Source organism: Schistocerca cancellata, chromosome 3, assembly GCF_023864275.1.
Source record: "Schistocerca cancellata isolate TAMUIC-IGC-003103 chromosome 3, iqSchCanc2.1, whole genome shotgun sequence".
Classification (NCBI taxonomy): domain Eukaryota; kingdom Metazoa; phylum Arthropoda; class Insecta; order Orthoptera; family Acrididae; genus Schistocerca; species Schistocerca cancellata.
The window spans coordinates 796790649-796812891 of NC_064628.1; the positions used below are offsets into that span (position 1 = coordinate 796790649).

The 22243-nt window shown below is 45.1% G+C and overlaps 1 protein-coding gene across 1 annotated transcript in view; it reads right to left on the reverse strand.

Annotated features, from left to right (window-relative positions):
• LOC126175860 (proton channel OtopLc-like) overlaps positions 1-22243 on the reverse strand; it is a 148575-nt gene that overhangs the window by 11768 nt on the left and 114564 nt on the right. The window contains exons 8-9 of the mRNA XM_049922871.1: positions 14940-15165; positions 11076-11329 (exon numbers count right to left, since the gene is read on the reverse strand). Coding sequence (XP_049778828.1) covers positions 11076-11329; positions 14940-15165 — 480 coding nt within the window. The remainder of the gene's footprint in view (positions 1-11075; positions 11330-14939; positions 15166-22243) is intronic.

Here is a 22243-nt window from a genome sequence, read left to right on the forward strand (position 1 = left end):
AAGGGCACAGGCTTTTCGCTGGCACAAATAATTTTGGGAAGGTCGAGAATACTTTGGAGGTGAACCTCGCTGAGGGAGTCCTTCAACTTGAAAAACCGTCGAAATAGTCGAACGCGTGAGTACTTTTGTGAGATCAGGCACACATTTAAAAATAAGGAAATGGGCGACCTATGTGGATGCTGCATCATGACAACGCTCGATGTTACACGGCCACTTCCATCACTGAATTTTTGACCTCTAAAGGCATTCCTCTTGTTTCACAGCCCCTCTATTCACCTTATCTGAGTCCTTGAGACTGTTTTCGTTTCCCTAAATTGAAAAATGTCTTAAAAAGATGTCATTTTGGGACTCTACAGAACGTTCAAAAGTATGTGAGCGACATGTTAAAGGTCCTATCAGATGACACCTTTCAGCGCTGCTACCAAGACAGGGACTGACGAGTCCACCGGTGCATAACTGCCGAAGGGAACTACTTTGAAGAAGACAATATTGTTGTCCGAAAAAAATAAAAACTTTCGTGGATAAAAAATCAATCTCGTTACTTCTTTAACACACCTCGCATTTGGCCTAACATGCCAATAAAGAAATTTTTTGTTGCTCAAGAATTTTTTTTAATTTGGCTATTTGATGGTCTCGACCGTAAACGGCCAATCGGAAAAAATTGTTTTCTTCACTTTAACTTCGTTTCACTTAACTAGTAATATCGTAGACGAATTACGGAAAACATAATGGACCGCCGTTAAACAGCTTCATAGTGCTATTTTCACATAAAGTATTAAATATGGGAACAATCAATTTACAGAACGGAAAGGTGTGAAAATGAATTTGTTTTGCCACTGTACAGTAGTTGTGAATTGTAGTTCAGTTCGGAGAATCGGCGTCGATTGTAATTACTGCATTGCGGGAACGCGAACACTTGGCGGGAAAGCGTGTGAGTAAATTCCATACGTGAACGGAATTCTGTAGCGACGCCAAGTGGGAATGGCTGCCGAGTTATTGCCGAGGTGTTTGTAGTGGCGGTGTTTGCTTCATTTCCAATCTTGCTGCCGTTGGCGTTAATTACGATCGGACAATATTGGGATTTGGCAAAACTACGCGTTGCTATGAACTCGAAGTATGCGGTTAACAACATTACAGCCTGTTAGTGCTATCTCGAGTCACGTACTCGGAGCACTCAATGTTTCTGTGCTATATTCAGACACAATAGTAGACATTACGCAAATGTGTCACCGTGATAAAAGCATTCGGTTTCTAGCAAGTTTTTATCGCAAAGTTTCTGTATTATTTGCGATCCGAGACTGCTAAATAAAAAACTTGTTACTGACACAGATACATAGTACAGTAGTTTACTAAGTCCAAGATGTTACTACTGTTGATAGGAGAGGAAAAATTAGTTTGAAGTTGTCTCACTCTTATTGCATTGACAGTTTTTTGGCTGCACAGTCAAACCATTTCCTTCTACTCCTATATCTTTATTTATTCAGGGCAGGAATATTTAAATCTGGTCAAATATTTAACTAGCTCTTTCACCATGCAGTAAATACCAAAGTTTCCTTTCTTACTTGCTTGTTCAGTATTTGATGAAGCACGTAAAGCAAGTGATCAGTTTTATTGATATCATACATGTGAACTGTGGTCTGCCTGAGAAATACAACAAAAGATTGTTTCACTTAGAAAGAAATATTTCTCAAGTTCGCCGCACGGGGGGGGGGGACGTAATCACTAACGCATAATTCGTTAGGAGCGGAGTTATAGTCCCCATCCTTCCAAATTATTTATGCCTCTTGTAGTTATCGTAAAGACGAAGTTTCTCTATACTTTTCCGACTAATCTGACATTGCGTGTTTAATGATCTCGACGTAGGCGGTACGTTAAAGCAGACCTGTATTCCCATCTGCTCGTGCGAACTGGTTTGCGGTCATGACTCTGCTGTGAGGAATCGGCAAGCTCACGGCGAGGAATCGAAGGGGACGAGAAGGGGAGGTGAGGACGAGTAGGAACAAAGCTCGACACGAGAGATTTTTGTCCACGAATGTATTTTGCAGAGGCTAATACACTAAGTGATCAAAAGTATCCGGACACCTGGCTGAAAATGACTTACAAATTCATGTCGCCTTCCATCGGTAATGCTGGAATTCAGTATGGTGTTGATCCACCCTTAGCCTTGATGACAGCTTCCACTCTCGCGCGCATACCTTCAATGACGTGCTGGAAGGTTTCTTGGGGAATGGCAGCCAATTCTTCACGGAGTGCTGCATTCAAGAGAGGCATCGATGTCGGTCGGTGAGGCCTGGCACGAAGTCTGCGTTCCAAAACATCCCACAGGTGTTCTATAAGATCCAGGTTAGGACTCTGTATAGGCCAGTCCATCACAGTGATGTTATTGTGAACCACTCCGCCACAGGCTGTGCATTATGAACAGGTGCTCGATTGTGTTGAACGAAGCAATCGTCGTCGCCGAATTGCTCTTCAGCAGTGTGAAGCAGGAATGCGCTTAAAACATGAATGTACGTCTGTGCTGCGATAGTGCCACGCAAAACAACGAGGGTCCGAACCCCGTCAATGAAAAACATGACCACACCATAACGCCACCGCCTCCGAATTTTGCTATTGGCACCAGACACGCCGGCAGATGACATTCACCGGGCATTCGCCATAACCACACCCTTCCACCGGATCGCCACATTATGTACTGTGATTCGTTACTCCACACAACGTTTTTCCACTCTTGAATCGCCCAATGTTTACGCTGTGTACAACAAGCGAGGCGTCGTTTGGCATTTACCGGCGTGATGTGTGGCTTATGAGCAGCCGCTCGACCATGAAATCCAAGTTTTCTCACCTCCCGCCTAACGGTCATAGTACTTGCAGTAGATCCTGATGTAGTTTGGAATTCCTGTGTGATTGTCTGGATAGATGTCTGCCTATTACACATTTCGATCCTCTTCAGCGGTCGTCAGTTTCTGTCAGTCAACAGACGAGATCGGGCTGTACGCTTTTGTGCTGTACGTGCCCTGCACGCTTCCACTTCACTATCACATCGGAAACAATGGACCTAGGGATGTTTAGGAGTGTGAAAACTTCCGAAAGATAGCGTAGCTGCAGGATCGTTTCAAAGTGGCGTTTGTGGGTGATGTACGGTACAAGCAAAGTGCAGTCATTGAACTTCACTGCAGAGAAAGAAACTGTGGGGAATATTGACCAACGCTTGTGCAAAGTCTATGGAGCATCTGCTGTCGACAGAAGTACAGTTAGTCGCTGGGTACGGAGGGTGAGGTCATCAGAAGGTGGTTCGGCGGAGCTCCGCGATTTATAGCGGTCGGGAGGCCATCCACAGCTGTCACACCTGACATGCTGCAGCGAGTTGATGTCATTTGCGAGGACAGACGCATAACGACTCGGCAGTTAGCACTGCGTCTGTCAATCACAAGCCGGCCGTTGTGGCCGAGCGGTTCTGGGCGCTTCAGTCTGGAACCGCAGGACCGCTACGGTCGCAGGTTCGTATCATGCCTCGGGCGTGGATGTGTGTGATGTCCTTAGGTTAGTTAGGTTTAAGTAGTTCTAAGTTCTAGGGGACTGATGACCTCAGATGTTAAGTCCCATAGTGCTCAGAGCCATTTTTTTTGTCAATCACACAAGCTCCCAAACAGGGCTTGAAATGTTGTGTGATGTTGTTGGTGTCTATGAGGGTACTTGTTTTCGTATAGCTGTGCTGCCTCTTGTGTGTTTCCATCTGCTTGGCCGTATACAAACATCATCTCGACATGAATACCGGACCATTCTGCTGCTTATAGTAGCTGCGTCAATGACACAGCCTGCAACACGCTGGGAAAATACGGCACGTGATCGGAGTAACTTTCATTCATCAGCGCCATCTACTGTGGAAACGATGCATTTCCGGACACAGTTCAGAGGACCTTTTCTCCTCCAATCCCAGTCAGCATGCGTCCCAGCAGTTTGTAGATGTTCACCCAGCATATTGCTTCCTACTGCGTACGTACACGACCTGACAAAAACCGTGAAGCAAACAGAAGGGGAGGTCGAAACCAAATGACTCTTCAGGGGTTGAGGGGGTATGCGAAGTTACTTCGTGGTTAAAAACTTGAGTAAAATGGACAAAGGACTTGGCAGTAAGAGCCCACTAATGATTGTGACGGCGCACGTCCTCTAGTCTGTGTACATGCACTGATTCTGTTGGGTTGTGCCAACACCTGAGGTAAGCTGGCCAACAACTATTGTAACTGATCCTTGATATCTGGATAGTGGCATTAGGACGGAGGTGACATCGCAACTCGTATCACAGATGCTGTATCAGAGAAAAAAAAAAAAAAATGGTTCAAATGGCTCTGAGCACTATGGAACTTAACATCTGAGATCATCAGTACCCTAGAACTTGGAACTACTTTAACCTAACTAAGGACATCACACACATCCATGCCCGAGGCAGGATTCAAACCTTCGACCGTAGCGGTCGCGCGGTTCCAGACTGTAGCGTCTAGAACCGCTCGGACACACCGGACGGCCAATCAGAGACAGATCTGGGGATCTTTCTGGCCACGGGAATACTTCAACATCATGCAGACAGTGCATGAAGTAGCATGTTTCGACAAATACTAACCTGAAACTTCCTGGCAGATTAGAACTGTGTGCCGGACCGAGACTCGATCGGGACCTTTGCCTTTCGCGGGCAAGTGCTCTGCCAACTGAGCTACCCAAGCACACGCCCCGTCCTCACAGCTTCACTTCTGCCAGTATCTCGTCTCCTACCTTCCAAATTTACAGAAGCTCTCCTGCGAACCCTGCAGAACTAGCACTCCTGAAAGAAAGGATACTGCGGAGACATGGCTTAGCCATAGCCTGGGGGATGTTTCCAGAATGAGATTTCTCTGCTGCGGAGTGTGCGCTGATATGAAACTTCCTTGCAGATTAAAACTGGTAGGTAGGAGACGAGATACTGGCAGAAGTGAAGCTGTGAGGAAGAGGCATGAGTCGTGCTTGGGTAGCTCAGTTGGTAGAGCACTTGCCCGCGAAAGGCAAAGGTCCCAAGTTCGAGTCTCGGTCCGGCACACAGTTTTAATCTGCCAGGAAGTTTCATATCAGCGCACACTCCGCTGCAGAGTGAAAATCTCATTCTGGAAACATACTGTGTCAGTTCACAGATTGATGGCTGGAATCTGGTATGAAGATATACATCTTCCCATCGCATCCTAGACATTCTGACACGCCGGCCGGGGTGGCCGAGCGGTTCTAGGTGCTACAGTCTGGAATCTCATTCTTCTAAATACTATCCTGTTGGAAAATGACACCGAAATTGTGTCGCATGAGAGATAACACATAGTGATGCATGATGTCTGGGACATACCGTTGTGCCGTCAGAGTTTCCTAAGTCAGTATACCAGTCTCAAGTGATATCCTACGGTCCCCTGCAGCATGGCTCCAGAGGAAACACAGCTGTGCTTATCCAAAACAGTGGAATAATGGGACCTCTCTCGAGATCACTGGCATACTCACTGACTATTGTTATTAGGGTAGAGCAGAAATGCAATTCACTGCTGAACACAACGGAACGCCATCGATCATCGTGTCTCCCGGTCACGGTATCACGATAAACGCAGTCGATTTTGTTGTGGTGTTAAGGACAGTCTATGTAGCGACGGTTAACTGTCTATTCCAGCTACTCCTAGTTTCCAACCAATGGTGTGTGATGGCTTAGAATCTAATGGGGAGTCCATTACCTGTTCTCGGACGTCGGCTGCAGGTTGGAAGGGATTATAATGGGCGCGCTGTACAACATGCGATCCTTTTCTCGTGGTGATGAAACAGAGTCTACTGGAACCTTAACGTGTATGCCTGCCCTCACATCCCCGTGCAGACCAAAATCGGACAAATATGGATATCGCACTATTCGACCAGCCGGCCAAAACGAGGCCGCGATAAGGCCCCTCTTTTCATTGTTTCAGGTGCTGATAACATGGTCTCGCACGAAGATACTGCATAATCGTGTCCTACACAATGTCACTCAACATCTGACGTCATTCAAATCTCTTACATACCCCACCAGGACCGACAACTAGACTAAATAAGAAAAACATAACATAGTATGGTATGTAAGTTTAACAGTTGACATATCCACCGACAGTGTGCACATGTACGAAGCTACGAGGGGCTTTCAATAAGTAATGCAATATTTTTTTCTGAAAGCAGGTTTGTTTCATTCCGGATTCTAATATTCCATATTACGAGGCGTGTGTTTTAAGTAAGGTCCGTTTTGTTGTAGACACTAGTAGTTCGCGCATACAGCAACGAGGGCGTGCGTCGTGTACCGGCATGCCTCGGGAAAATTGTGCTCAGTTTCAGCTCTGTAGGTAACCGGTACGGTTCTGGTCCGTGTTTTCAAAATGTTTGAGACTATAAACTCGCCCGACGCGTGTGAGGTTCGCTAGTGATACGGTTTTCGTCAGCAAGGAACCTGACTGCTGCAGAAATTCATCGGCAGATTTGCGAAGTGTACGGTGGTACTGTTATGGGTGAAAGCAAAGTGCATAAGTGGGTACGAAAATTCAAAGATGGCAGTGACAACGTCCATGATGTCCGCTCTGGTCGTCCTTCTTTGATTACAGACGATTTGGTGGCTTCTGTTGGAGCGAGGATTCGTGAGAACAGGAGCTTCACAATAACAGGTCTCTCAAACGAATTTCCTGACGTGTTGAGATCAGTGCTTTACAACATTGTTTCTGAACACCTAAAGTTTAGGAAACTGTGCTCCCGTTGGGTCCCGAAACTCCTAACAGAGGACCGAGCAAGGTGGCGCAGTGGTTAGCACACTGGACTCGCATTCGGAAGGACGACGGTTCAATCCCGTCTCCGGCCATCCTGATTTAGGTTTTCCGTGATTTCCCTAATTCGCTTCAGGCAAATGCCGGGATGGTTCCTTTGAAAGGGCACGGCCGATTTCTTTCCCCATCCTTCCCCCACCCGAGCTTGCGCTCCGTCTCTAATGACCTCGTTGTCGACGGGACGTTAAACACTAATCTCCTCCTCCTCCTAACAGAGGACCAAAAAAACCAAAGATTTGAAGTTCCTGACTCGTTATCACGAAGAAGGTGACGGCTTCTTGGGTCATGGACTGTGCGGCTGGTCCCGGCGGAGGTTCGAGTCCTCCCTCGGGCATGGGTGTGTGTGTTTGTCCTTAGGATAATTTAGGTTAAGTAGTGTGTAAGCTTAAGGACTGATGACCTTAGCAGTTAAGTCCCATAGGATTTCACACACATTTGAACATTTGAACTTCTTGAGTCAGATCGTAACTAGAGACGAAACATGGGTTTCGCATATCACTCCCGAATCGAAGCAACAGAGCATGGAATGGAGAGACACACACACACTCGCCTGTAAAGGTGAAGGCCAAACAGACTCTGACCCAGCTCAAAGTAATGGCATCGGTGTTTTGGGATAGGCATGCAACGAGGAACCACTATCAATGCAGAAGCATACTGCCAAACCCTGAGACAGCTACGCAGAGCGATTCAAAAAAGAGAATTGTCCTTCTCCATGACAATGCAAGCCCTCACACTGCAGGTAAGACCCGCGATTTATTGGACACGTTTGGCTGGGAAGTTTTAGACCACCCACCCTACAGTCCTGATCTTGCGCCGAGCGATTACCATCTGTTTCTTCACCTCGAATAACACCTCAGTGACAACCGTTACAATGACGATGACGACGTGAAAACGGCAGTGAACTCTTGGTTATCGGAGCAGGCGAAAGATCTTTATGAAGAGGGTATTTTAAAATTGGTTCAGAGGTATATAAGTCTTTCAACACACTTGGCAACTATGTCGAAAAACAGCATGAAGTATGTACTTTCTGAAAATAAATGTACTTGTTTGAAATATCCTTTCCTTGTGTACTTATGTTCAGACGAACCTTATTTAAAAACAGAGCTGGTATTTCCCACTCTTTTGGCTACAAAACCCTATTTTGTATATTATTACCGTTCAATGCTGCAGCCTTACGCCACCTTTTTGAGAGGGCCTGTATGCCCACATGGTACCACTCGACTAGCCGCTGTTCGGAGCCAGCTTCTTGCTGTGTCAATAACTTCCTCATCATCCACGTACTATATCTTTCATTGGGCCAAACAGATGGAAGTAAGAAGGTGCAAATGCGGACTGTAGGGTGGATGAGGGAGAAGAGTCCAATGAAGTTTTAATAGGTCCTCTCGGCTGAGTAGGCTCGTGTGAGGCCTTGCGTTGTCATGAAGAAGAAGTTCATTTCCATTTTCATGGCGACAAACATGCTGAAGTCGAATCTTCAATTTCTTGATGGTAGTACAATACACTTCAGAGTTGGTCGTTGCACTGTGATGGACGACATCAAACAGAAGGACCCCTCCAGAGTTCCAGAAGACCGTCGCCATGACTTTACCGGCTAAGGGTGCGCCTTTGAACCTACTTTCGGAGGAGAGTTTGTGTGGCACCACTCCATGGATTGTCGTTTTGTTTCCAGTTGTAAGTTATGAAGTGTTTCATCGCTTGAGACGATGTTCCATAAAAATTTGTCACTTTCATCCTTGTAACGTGCAGGTAATTCAGCACAGATGGCACTTCATTTTTCTTTATGGTCTTCTGTTAGGCGGTGAGGAACTCAACAAGCTCACAGCTTTGAGTACCCAAGCTGGTGTACGAGTGTGTCAGCTTTACCAACACAGACGTTCAGTTGCGCAGTGAAGTTTTGATTGTGATCCGAAGGAGAGTGTCCGCACGTTCCAACACTCCAGGGATCACAGCTATGTGCGGCCAGCCGTCACGCGGGGGTTCTGCCCAATCTTGTTGCAATGCTGACAGACGCCTCGAACAACAAGTCATCGTGCTTTTGTTCACAGCCAGGTGCCTGTAAACATTCTGCAAGCTCATATAAATGTCAGCGATGCTCTGGTTTTCCGCCAGGAGAAACTCAATGACAGTCCTCTGGTTTGAACGCACCCGCGTTGCGGACTCCACTTTGAAGGTTACGTACAGCGCCGCCAAGTATCGAAACACCATAAAATAAGGCTGAAGCGAGAATGTTCCACGATATCCCACGACAAAAGAATTTTTTCAAACAAAATTGTCCGAGAAAAAGTGTTGTATTACTTATTGAACGTCCCTTGTTCATTAACATCTGATCATGTCTCCTGGGTGCTTAACTTTTTTGTCAGGCACTGTATCTCACGATATGAGCATGGAGCCAATATTAGTGATTCGAGATTTTACTTTAGGGTTACCAGTAATTAGTGTTCTCGTGCGAAATTCGTGACGGGATAGAAAAGCGGGAAACTGAGAGTGGTACACAAAGTGCTCTGGGGCACGTACTATAGTGTGGCTTGTGGAATATACACTCATTCTCATAAACTGAGGATAATTGCAGAATGTGGTGGCACACAACGTGGCACTACACAAAACTGGCGCTAATAGCATAGGCATATAGGGAACACACACGACACAGATCTGTAAGTCCACGGTATTGGTGATAAGTTGAGAAAACCGTCCCCAAACACATGTGCTGCAAAACGCCACTGTTTCCTGCGCATGTACCCCGACATCAATATGGGATATGAATATCATGCACACGTACACAGGCCGCACAACGGGTTGGCATACTCTGGATCAGGTGGTCGAGCAGCTGCTGAGGTGTAGCCTCCCATTCTTGCACCAGTGCCTGTCGGAGCTCCTGAAGTGTCGAAGGGGTTTGAAGACGTGCAGCAATACATCGACCGAGGGCATCCCGGACTTGCTCGATGGGGTTTAGGTCTGGAGAACAGGCAGGCCACTCCATTCGCCTGATATCCTTTGTCTCAAGGTACTCCTGCACGATGACAGCTGGGTGGAGCCGTGCGTTATCATCCATCAGGATGAACGTGGGACCCACTGCACCCCTGCCGGCCGCGGTGGTCTAGCGGTTCTGGCGCTGCAGTCCGGAACCGCGGGACTGCTACGGTCGCAGGTTCGAATCCTGCCTCGGGCATGGGTGTGTGTGATGTCCTTAGGTTAGTTAGGTTTAAGTAGTTCTAAGTTCTAGGGGACTTATGACCTAAGATGTTGAGTCCCATAGTGCTCAGAGCCATTTGAACCATTTTTTTGCACCCCTGAAAATGCGGACATACTGGTGCAAAATAACGTCCCGATAGACCTGACCTGTTACAGTTCCTCTGTCAGACATGCAAGGGTGTACGTGCACCAATCATAATCTCACCCCACCCCACACCATCAAACCACGACCTCCATATAAGGACATTAAGCGGTTGGTATCTGGTTCCTGGTTCACACCAGATGAAAACCCGGCGAGACTCACTATTCAGACTATACCTAAACTCGTCTGTGAATATGACCTGGGGCCACTGTTCCAATGACCACGTACTTCATTCTAACACAGGTTTTACGGGCTCTTCTATGACCAGGGGTCAGTGGAATGCACTTTGCACGTCTCCAGGCGAATAAACCATGTCTGTTCAGTCGTCTGTAGACTGTGTGTCTGGAGACAGGTGTTCCGGTGGCTGCGGTAACGTCCCGAGCAAGGCTAGCGGCAGTACTCCGTGGCCATCTACAGGCACTGATGGTGAGATATCGGTCTTCTTGTGGTGTTGTGCACTGTGGACGTCCCGTACTGTAGCTCCTAGACACGTTTCCTGTCTGCTGGAAACGTTGCCATAATCTTGAGATCACACTTCGTGGCACACGGAGGGCCCATGCTACGACCTGCTGTGTTTGACCAGCCTCCAGTCGCCCTAGTATTCTACCCCTCATCACGTCATCAATATGTGTTCTTTGAGCCATTATCAACACACAGTCACCATTAGCACGCCTGTAAACGTCTGCACACTTATTTGCTGCACCGTACTCTGACATGCACCAACACACCTCTGCGTATGTGGACTACTGCCAGCGCCACCGTGCGACGACCGCAGGTCAAAAGCACCGCATGGTCATACCCCTGGGCGATTTAAACCCGCAAACCGCCCACCAGAACGTTGTTTTACCATGTACCAGCACTGTCCTTATGAGCGTGAGTGTAGATTAGGTGTAACAAGTGCTACTAACTCTAGGTGGCGCATGCGCCACATGCTGAGCAGCGTGGCGATGACGGCGGCCGAGTAGAGCGTGAGCTCGCAGGCGTTGATCTGGAGCAGCGCGCGGTCGCGGCTGAGCACGCAGAACAGGATGAGCGACAGGATGGTGAGCACGAGCACCAGCACGCCGGCGAACAGGCCCTTGTGCGCGCTCGCGCAGTCCACCGAGATCTGCTGGCCCGACTGCCCGCCGGGGTACAGCGCCGGCTGCAGCGCCGACGGCGCCTGCCGCACAAACACACAGATTCACTTGTTGTGCCGACTACACAGGAAGGTGCAGAGATACACTGAAATAATGTTGCAACAGGAGAACATACAGATAAACAGATGAGAACACTAGAGAACTTGGTTCTAGGTCCCAGTGTTATTGCGCCTCTTGGTTCATACATAGCGTATATTACCCGTCTTTCCCTATACTTCACCTTTTATTATTTATAGGATTTCGAACATCTTTCGCCACTTTACACTATCGAACGCTTTATCGAGATCAGAAAATCCTATGAACATGCACTGATATGAAACTTCCTGGCAGATTAAAACTGTGTGCCCGACCGAGACTCGAACTCGGGACCTTTGCATTTCGCGGGCAAGTGCTCTACCATCTGAGGAAGATTTGCCAGGAAGTTTCATATCAGTGCACACTCCGCTGCAGAGTGAAAATTTCATTCTGGAAACATCCCTCAGGCTGTGGCTAAGCCATGTCTCCGCAGTATCCTTTCTTTGAGGAGTGCTGGTTCTGCAAGGTTCGCAGGAGAGCTTCTGTAAAGTTGGGAAGGTAGGAGACGAGATACTGGCAGAAGTAAAGCTGTGAGTATACCGGGCGTGAGTTGTGCTTCGGTAGCTCAGATGGTAGAGCACTTGCCCGCGAAAGGCAAAGGTCCCGAGTTCGAGTCTCGGTCGGGCACACAGTTTTAATCTGCCAGGAAGTTTCATATCAGCGCACACTCCGCTGCAGAGTGAAAATTTCATTCTGGAAACATGCACTGATATTTCGACATTCTTGCCTCCATTATCAGTCGCAACGTCGGAACTGCCTCTCAGGTGCCCCTACCTTTCCTTAAACCAATCTGATTGTTGTCTAACACATTCTCAATGTTCTTTTTCGATTCTTCTGCGTATTATTCTTGTCAGCAACGTGGATGGATCAGCTGCATGGCAATGCAAGAAAACATTTTAGAAAGGTCCACACTAATATTAAAGTACTTTACACATTGGCATGCGCTCTGGTCATCTTTGTAATGCGAAATGGCTGTCTTCTTGTGGTGTATTCAGTTACCTCTATAGCAGTAGCTCCTTAGAGCTTGTTAACGGCTGTACTTGCAGAGGACAGTTAAAACACGACACAACGACCAACTCTAGTGAGCAGCTGAAAGGAAATGGTGTTTAAAACAAAGCTGGTTTCGATTTTTAACTATTGATGTGTCGACCACGGTGTTATTTGTCACAAGTAGTGACTTCTACACATCTTGTTGTCGCATTTGGGAAGTTGGTCGACGAAATATATTATAATAAGAGGGACTGTGAGAATTTGATAATAAAAACGACAGTATAAAAGTTGTTTTGATGAATTACAAATTAAAATCGATAATTAAATTGAAAAAAAAGCTTTGTTTTGACCGCCGTCTTGTTTCATCTTCACAGTAGGGTTGTTTATAGGGGCGTTGACTATGATGGCGTGTTGTAACTGTCCTTTACAAGTTCGTCGACGATGGTTAATAAGGTGCAAGTAGCTGTAGCAATGGAGATGGCTGAGAACATCACAAGAAGAGTACCATTTCATATGAAGAAACATAACCACATCACATGCCAAACTGAAAGAACTTTCATCTATATGTGTCCTTTTGTAATATGTTTTTTGCATTGTGATTGTAGCTTGAAGATAATGTTTGTAGCTCGAAATGTGTTGCTTCATCTTGTGACTGGCAATGGTCTCTGAAAAATCTTTTGACATTTTTGAACGTAGTTCACTACCTTTTATGGATTCTTCTATTCTCTTCAACAATCATCTTTATCGCTAATTCTGCATCTCACATCTCCTCAAATACCTAGTTCGCTGAAAATCCCTTATTTACATCCACCTAAAAAAGCAAAAATGCACATATTTCTATCATCACCGTACCAGAAGATACGGCTTGTCTGTACCAAACCCTACCTCATTCACCTCAAGGAACTCAGTATCCCATACCAAAATACAGTCAGCCGACTACCGGAATCTTAATAGAAACTTACATCTTCCACCATAAACAGTTTCCTCCTATCGTTCGCTGTCCATTAATCGCGGATCTATCAATCAAATTTCGTGAAATCAACCACTGGAAAAGAACTCTGGTAGCCGAAACCGCACGTTGTGCTCGGAAATAAAAGCGCTGCTCGTGCTGTTATTTAATTCCTCCTAACAGTCACCCTGTAGCTCCAGTTACAATGACCCCTTTGAACGAAATGGCGCAGTTCACTGAGTACGTATAGGTAGTATTACGTCTCAAACTGCCATGCGGTCAAACAAAAACAGAATGGTCGCATTTTTCCTCATCATTTGTTCAAATGGCTCTGAGAACTATGGGTCTTAAGGGGAGTAGGACGTCAAACGGGCCGACCTGGAGCAGGAGAGGCACCACAGGACATTTTAGTTTCCAGTGTCTATACTTTTACAAATAAATTCATAAAACTTTGTCAGCATCAACAGGAAGGATTCAGGATTCACACTCATTGCAATGGAAGTTCGAAAATATAACAAAATAATTTTTTTTACGTGTGAAATTTCATAATTTTTTCACTTACTAATGACAACATTTGTTGCTATAGGTACACTTTTCTTCATAAGTTAAAGAGATTCTTCGATACATTTTGCACAGTATACATACCATACTTACAGGTGTATGAAACTCTAGAATTTATTTAAATTATGAACAAACGAATGGGCTGTTATATTTTAAACTTCATGTTTAGAAAAAACACAAATTTTATAGTTCATTACCTCAATTTTTACCACAGTTTTTAATAGATTTGGAAAATTCTAGAGTTTCATAGAGCTTTAAGTATGGTTTCTATGCTGTGCAAAATTCATCGAAGAACCTCTCTTACTTATGAAGAAAAATGTACCTATAGCAACAAATGCTGTCACTAGTAAGTGAAAAAAATGATGAAATTTCACATGTAAAAGAAATTACTTCGTTATGTTTTCGAACTTCCAGTGCTATGAGTGTGAATTCTGAATCTTTCCTGGTCATCCTGACAAAGTTTTATGAATTTATTTGTAAAAGTGTAGACAGTGGAAATTAAAATGTCCTGTGGTGCCTCTCCTGCTCCAAGTCGGCCTATTTGACGTCCTACCCCCCTTAACATCTGAGGTCATCAGTCTCCTAGAACTTAGAACTACTTAAACCTAACTAACGTAAGGGCATCACACACATCCACATTCTTACCAAGTCCCGTAAGTCTTCCATGAGTAATGAGTGTGTTGGGGTGGGACACTACGAATGTAGTGTGTGGACATACAAGGTTGTGGGTCTCGCGGGAGACGTACGTCCGTGCAGTCGCGCTATCCTCTGTGCCCTTGGTAGCTCAGATGGAATAAGCGTCTGCCATGCAAGCAGGAGATCTAGGGCTCCAGTCCAGGTCGGGGCACACATTTTCACCTGTCCCCGTTGATATATATCAACGCCCGTCAGCAGCTGAAGGTATTAATATAATTCTAATTTCGTTCTAGACGGCTGCAGGTCATCAATGGTGTCTGTTCTTTCGGACGTGTCCTAACGAACAGACATCATATCCATATAAGAAGAAGTATGTCGTCATTACGAAGTGTAGTTAGTAGATGGATGGGACAGCAGTATACCTTGGTAGTGCTGATCTTGTTGCCGTAGGCACCAGAGTAGCTCTGTCGGCCCCTGGAGTAGGCGTTGACGTCCTTCCACATGGCGTAGAGGATGACGGCGCAGATGAGGGAGTACTCGATGGTGCAGGGGAACAGAAAGGGCGACGCGTTCTGCACCAGCGAGCCCATGATGTTGGAACGCCGGCACTCGCGCAGGTCTTGAAGACCCTTCAGTCGCCCGAATTCGCTGCAACACATTGTGGCCACCGTACATAAGACGGTATCATATAAAATCATCTGACTGGCACTGTAGATCACGGCTGTAACAAGAATGAGAAGTCCAAAGCATGACTGTACGAGATTACGCATCAAGTTTCAATTATGAATTCGATAAAATAAACTTCATAAACAAAATGGCTCAGCCCTCTAATAAAGTGGAGTATCGTGCGACAAATCATTTTCTTCATTTGAAGGAGTACAATGTTGCTATAATTGATGATGAGTTTGCGTATTGTTATCGTGCATTTCCAATACCGTATTGCACGGTGTTTATGTGACGCACAGTTCCAGTGTGACCAGATAATTCTGAATGACGAAGAATGAAGTGGCAGACCATCTCTTTGTGAATAATAAAAGAACAAGAAAACTGGAAGCCCTGACGATCGAATACCGGTGAGTCACAGTTGACGCTCGTACTTCCAGGACAGTCACACTTACTGCTGTGGTTGCTTCCGACATCCCCCCCCCGTGTAGTCTCATGACATTGCAACCATGAAACCATTGACTTATGTTACAACGGAAAAAAGGGAAAAGTTCGCAAAAGTTCCCAGTTTCTTGTATCCAATAATTCTTTTACTGTTGTGAGAAGCCCCTGGACGAACGATTACTCGGAGAATGTATTTATTTATTATCAAATAATACTTATTTAGTCCACCTTCCATTCTGTAAGCTCTCCTGAGTGGTTGAATTGATGAATCAGACTGTTTCGGAGGTTCCGTGGGCAACGAGGGAATAAACGCCAGTGTGCATAAGCTATACCAGCCTTACAATATGCTGGTGGTTCTGGGGCTAATGGTAAACGCAGAGTGTGTCAGCAACGTTTCGTTTCTTTTGAAACTCGGAGTCCCGCAGTAAACAGTCGCTAGCGGAACTACAGGGCTATTACAAATGATTGAAGCGATTTCATAAATTCACTGTAGCTCCATTCATTGACATATGGTCACGACACACTACAGATACGTAGAAAAACTCATAAAGTTTTGTTCGACTGAAGCCGCACTTCAGGTTTCTGCCGCCAGAGCGCTCGAGAGCGCAGTGAGACAAAATGGCGACAGGAGCCGAGAAAGCGTATGTCGTGCTTGAAATGCACTCACATCAGTCAGTCATAACAGTGCAACGACACTTCAGGACGAAGTTCAACAAAGATCCACCAACTGCTAACTCCATTCGGCGATGGTATGCGCAGTTTAAAGCTTCTGGATGCCTCTGTAAGGGGAAATCAACGGGGCGACCTGCAGTGAGCGAAGAAACGGTTGAACGCGTGCGGGCAAGTTTCACGCATAGTGATGTGAAAGATTCAGTGTTTAAACCTCCTCTACCAAGAAACGTGCCAGAACTGCGAGCTCGCATCAACAATGCTTCCGAACTCATTGATGGGGACATGCTGCGCCGAGTGTGAGAGGAACTTGAAAATCGGCTTGATGTCTGCCGAATCACTAAAGGGGCACATATCGAACATTTGTGAATGCCTAAAAAAACTTTTTGAGTTTTTCTATGTGTGTGCAAAGCATTGTGAAAATATCTCAAATAATAAAGTTATTGTAGAACTGTGAAATCGCTTCAATCATTTGTAATAACCCTGTAGTTCGCGCCACCACTTTAGCTTTGGTTGGTAACTCGTAAGTAAAGTTCGGTATCTTCCTTCAGTTTGCTGACGTAAGTTGGAATTAGGCACTGAGTTGTTTGATCGTGTAGCAGCTTTCGGTAGATGTCCATTCAGAGCTGAAATTAATTGTTGTACAGTCACATTTACAGTTGTCTTTAAACAATTTGCACTCGTAGAATGCTGATGGTGGAGGGAGGAAGAGGGGGAGCTTTCGTCCGTGAGAAGATGCACCCACGTGTGCGTATAGATCAGTGAAAAAGGAAAAAGGAGGAAGATTGAAGTCCCATAGAAGCGTCGTCATTAGAGACGGATCGCAAGGTCTTCATCTACATCTATACCCGCAGGTCTCCTTGCTGTGTTTGGTGCAAAGATACTTTGTATACTACTGTCATCTCAACCCTGTCCTATTACAGTCGTGAACAGTTAGTGAGAAGAAAAGTTGCCGGTAAGCTTCTGTTCTGCATAGAAACTCTTTATCTTCAACACCTTTCTGCGAGATGTACATAGCAGGAAGTAATATATTAGTTCACCCTTCTAGGAACGTATGCTCTTGGAATTTCAACTTGCAGCGTCTGCCACGGGAGTTGGTTGATCATCTGTATGACGCTTTCGCGCATCCTGCTTTTCTCTGTTTTGTCTACCAGTCTTATCTGGTACGGATTCCATACTGATCAGCAATATTCAAGTATTGGTCGAATGAGTGTTTTGTAGGCTACTTCCTTTGTTGATGGTCTACATTTCCTGAAGAATTTTCCAATGAGTCTCAGTCTGACATTTTCAAATGAACCATCCCGGCATTTGCCTGTAGATATTTAGGGAAATCACGGGAAACATAAATCTGGATGAACGAACGGTGGTATGAACTGTCGTTCTTCCGAAAGCAAGTCCAGTGTGCTAACCATTCCGCCACACCGTGTGGCACATGAATCAGCCAGTTTATTATTTCGTGCACTGGCTTAGTCCTAAATTAAATTCGTGTTTCTTCCTGAAATTTTTGAAGTGCTTTCCTTCGGAATTTGCGTCTTCTTACGTGTTCATTCATGCTTTAGTCTAGATTCTTTGTTAGTAGTCATGCCAAGTGGTGCATTTCTAAGTCGAAGCTCGCCCTGAATTGCGTAAATGAAAATACACACATCTTCAGAAAAAACGGAACATCTTGAACGACTAGAGACCGGATGTTAATATTGACAGGACATGTATGTTCTGCAGAAATTATTATTATTTGAAACATGTTGGGCAGCGGGTACAAGGACTTAGATATCGCAGCACAACACAACTTACCGGTAAAATGTCTTTGCGGCTCTCTTTGTCTCTGTAAATCGAAGGTAATGGATCAGTGTGACTTGGGTAGGCATGGAGGATGCCTCGCAGACGTATGCGCGAACCGTACCATCAAATCAGTGAGTTTGAGAAAGGGTACATTATTGGACTATCCATCCGGGAAATTGCTGCTCGTGTGAGACGTAGTGTTATGACAGTGCAATGGGTTTGTGCATAATGGTTCACGGAATATGAAGAACATGAAGAGATGAATCAGGTCGCACCACCCGGACCACCACAGGAGGAGATCGACACCTCATCTGAATGGCATCGCAGGATAAATCTGCGTCCTCCTCGGCTCTGGCGCAACAGTACGATACTGTAACATATCGCACACTATCAGGGCTGGCAGTCCGTCGCCGTTCATTACTGCACGGGTTACGTGCGCGTCGTCCACTTCTCCGCCGACCTTTGACGAATGTGCAGAAACATGCTAGACGGCAATAGTGTGCGGAACGACGTCGCTGGAGTCAGGAATGGCTTCAGATGGCTTTTTCACACAAATACAGGTTCTCTTTGTTTGAAAATGATGGCCAGGCAGGGTGAGAGGCGTTACGGTAACTTAAATTCGCACAAGACGTATATTGTCAACTGAAGGCCTTATGGCGTGGGGTGCTATTGGACACAACCACAAATCACAGCCAATGCTTGTCCAGGGGACTGTCACAGCTGTGACCTACGCGAATGACGTCTTGCAACCCATAGCCATACCCTTTCTGCACAACAACCCAAACGGCATTTTTCAGCAAGACAATGCACGGGCACGTGTTGCTGTACGAACACGTGCCTTCTTTGTGTCACAGGATGTCAACATTTTTCTCTGTCCCGCCAGATCCCCAGTCTTGCTACCAACACAAAATGTGTGGCATATGGCGAAACAATGGGTGCAGCACTGTGACCCAGTGACAACCACCGTAGATGAACTGTGAAACCGGGTGAATGTACCATGGATGGCTATACCACAGGACGGCATTCGCGCCTTATACGCGTCGGTGCCATCACGTATGTAACAAGTTATCAAAGCCAATGGTGGGCCCTGTGCTAAACATTTCTGTGCTAAACATTTCTGCAAAACACACTAATGTACATGTCCTGCGAATATGAATGTCCTATCTTCAGTCGTTCAAAGTGTTCTGTTTTTTTATGAACATGAGTGTACTACCACCTTCAGCTACCGCATTTAGTTACATCGCACTCGCCTCTTTGGAAATATTTTATCTATTTCCACTCAAAGGTGAACATACTCGTAATAAGCGGAACCTGTCACGAATACGTCTTGCATTCAGTGAGCAATATTATGCTTCATAGTGTCGTGCATAAAATTATAGGCCGAACGAGTACCGACATGTGTATCAGATTTCTCCTCACATACAGGGTGAGTCACCTAACGTTACCGCTAGATATATTTCGTAAACCACATCAAATACTGACGAATCGATTCCACAGACCGAATGTGAGGAGAGGGGCTAGTGTAATTGGTTAATATAAACCATAAGAAAATGCACGGAAGTATATTTTTTAACACAAACCTACGTTTTTTTAAATGGAACCCCGTTAGTTTTGTTAGCACATCTGAACACATAAACAAATACGTAATCAGTGCCGTTTGTTGCATTGTAAAATGTTAATTACATCCGGAGATATTGTAACCTAAAGTTGACGCTTCAGTACCACTCCTCCGCTGTTCGATCGTGTGTACCGGAGAGCACCGAATTACGTAGGGATCCAAAGGGAACGGTGATGGACCTTAGGTACAGAAGAGACTGGAACAGCACATTACGTCCACATGCTAACACCTTTTAATTGGTCTTTTTCACTGACGCAAAAAAATGGCTCAAATGGCTCTGAGCACTATGGGACTCAACATCTTAGGTCATAAGTCCCCTAGAACTTAGAACTACTTAAACCTAACTAACCTAAGGACATCACACACACCCATGCCCGAGGCAGGATTCGAACCTGCGACCGTAGCAGTCTCACTGACGCACATGTACATTACCATGAGGGGTGAGGTACACGTACACACGTGGTTTCCGTTTTCAATTACGGAGTGGAATAGAGTGTGTCCCGACATATCAGGCCAATAGATGTTCAATGTGGTGGCCATCATTTGCTGCACACAATTGTAATCTCTGGCGTAATGAATGTCGTACACGCCGCAGTACATCTGGTGTAATGTCGCCGCAGGCTGCCACAACACGTTGTTTCATATCCTCTGGGGTTGTAGGCACATCACGGTACACATTCTCCTTTAACGTACCCCACAGAAAGAAGTCCAGAGGTGTAAGATCAGGAGAACGGGCTGGCCAATTTATGCGTCCTCCACGTCTTATGAAACGCCCGTCGAACGTGTACCTCACCCCTCATAGTAATGTACATGTGCGTCAGTGAAAAAGACCAATAAAAAGGTGTTAGCATGTGGACGTAATGTGCTATTCCAGTCTCTTCTGTACCTAAGGTCCATCACCGTTCCCTTTGGATCCCTACGTAATTCGGTGCTCTCCGATACACACGATCGAACAGCGGACGATTGGTACTCAAGCGTCAACTCCGGATGTAATTAACATTTTACAATGCAACAAACGGCACGGATTACGTATTTGTTTATATGTTCAGATGCGCTAACAAAACTAACGGGGTTCCATTTAAAAAAACGTAGGTTTGTGTTAAAAAACATACTTCCGTGAATTTTTTTATGGTTTGTATTAACCAATTATACTAGCCCCTCTCCTCACGTTCGGTCTGTGGAATCGATTCGTTAGTATTTGATGTGGTTTACGAAATATATCCAGCGGTAATGTTAGGTGACTCACCCTGTATATAGGATTTAAGGTGTTTTTCATCAGGTCAGTGTCTAACATGCTTATGCTCCCCCTGCCTTTACTCAGGGTGGTCTGATTACAATAGTTCAACACCCACAGATTCCTAGTATATCTACCACACGCTAATTTTAGCGAGTCTTGAGTGCATTATTTTCGTTGCTTTTTTCACATACCACCCTTTCTACCCCCCGTGGAGCCAAGCCAAATTACTTCTGTCGCAGCGCCTCCCATGCTCACAAATTTCTGTTTCTACATTTTTACCGTTATCTGTGTTTCATTTGCATAACTAGTTCTTATTTGACTTTTTGTGAAGATCTATGGTAACCATATGTCTTAAGAACAAATATTTGACCATCCTTTGCGATCATTGACCTTCCAGTTTTTATTAACATCTCATATACATTCAATATTACTCCCTCTCGTAATTTAAGATTTTCCACCGATGTAACTAGTATTTAGAACAGAACATGAAATTAATAACTGCAATGCGTGTTAGGTCACATGTACTCTCACATATCTTTGAGTCCTTCTGCTTACGAAAGTTATCTGTTGCACATAGAATAGATATTAATGGCATTACTGGGTTAATTTAATTAAAAAGATACGTATCTGTTCTAAATTCACATACTTCACATTTGCTCAGCGACACAATGGAGAGAGTTTGCCAGAATGGGCCAGTCTGACAAAACGGGATGACCTCTCTTATCTCTTCAGTAGGTGCTGCCATCCACCGGTTTTTCTACGCTATCACTTCCCCCTTAGACTATGTCAGATTCCAGTGAGCAGATGTTTGTTGTGCTTAGTTTAATGAATTGTTCGCTTCAAAATTAATACATAGAAACTATTCTAAACTATTTTTCTCCAGTTTAAATAATATTTTTACCTAATTGTAACAATCAATACTTAATGGTAATAAAAAAAAAGTGTGTGAACTCCTAAGGGACCAAACTGCTGAGGTCATCGGTTCCTAGACTTACACACTACTTAAACTGACTTATGCTAAGAACAACACACACACCCATGCCCGAGGGAGGATTCGAACCTCTGGCGGGAGGTGGTAATGGCAAGCTGATGTAATACACTATTAATAGCATTTACGAATGCGAAATAAAAGTTGTATTACTGTGAAACAGTCGCTTTTGGGGCGAATATTTACTTTATAGCACAGAGTTTGCCAAAATGCTGCGTGGTTGGAAAAAACTGGATAGTGACCAGTTATAAACGACTAAACTCCATAATTTGCATAACTTACAAATAAAGTATTTCCTTATTTTTTATTCCCTTTGGAGTACGAAAAT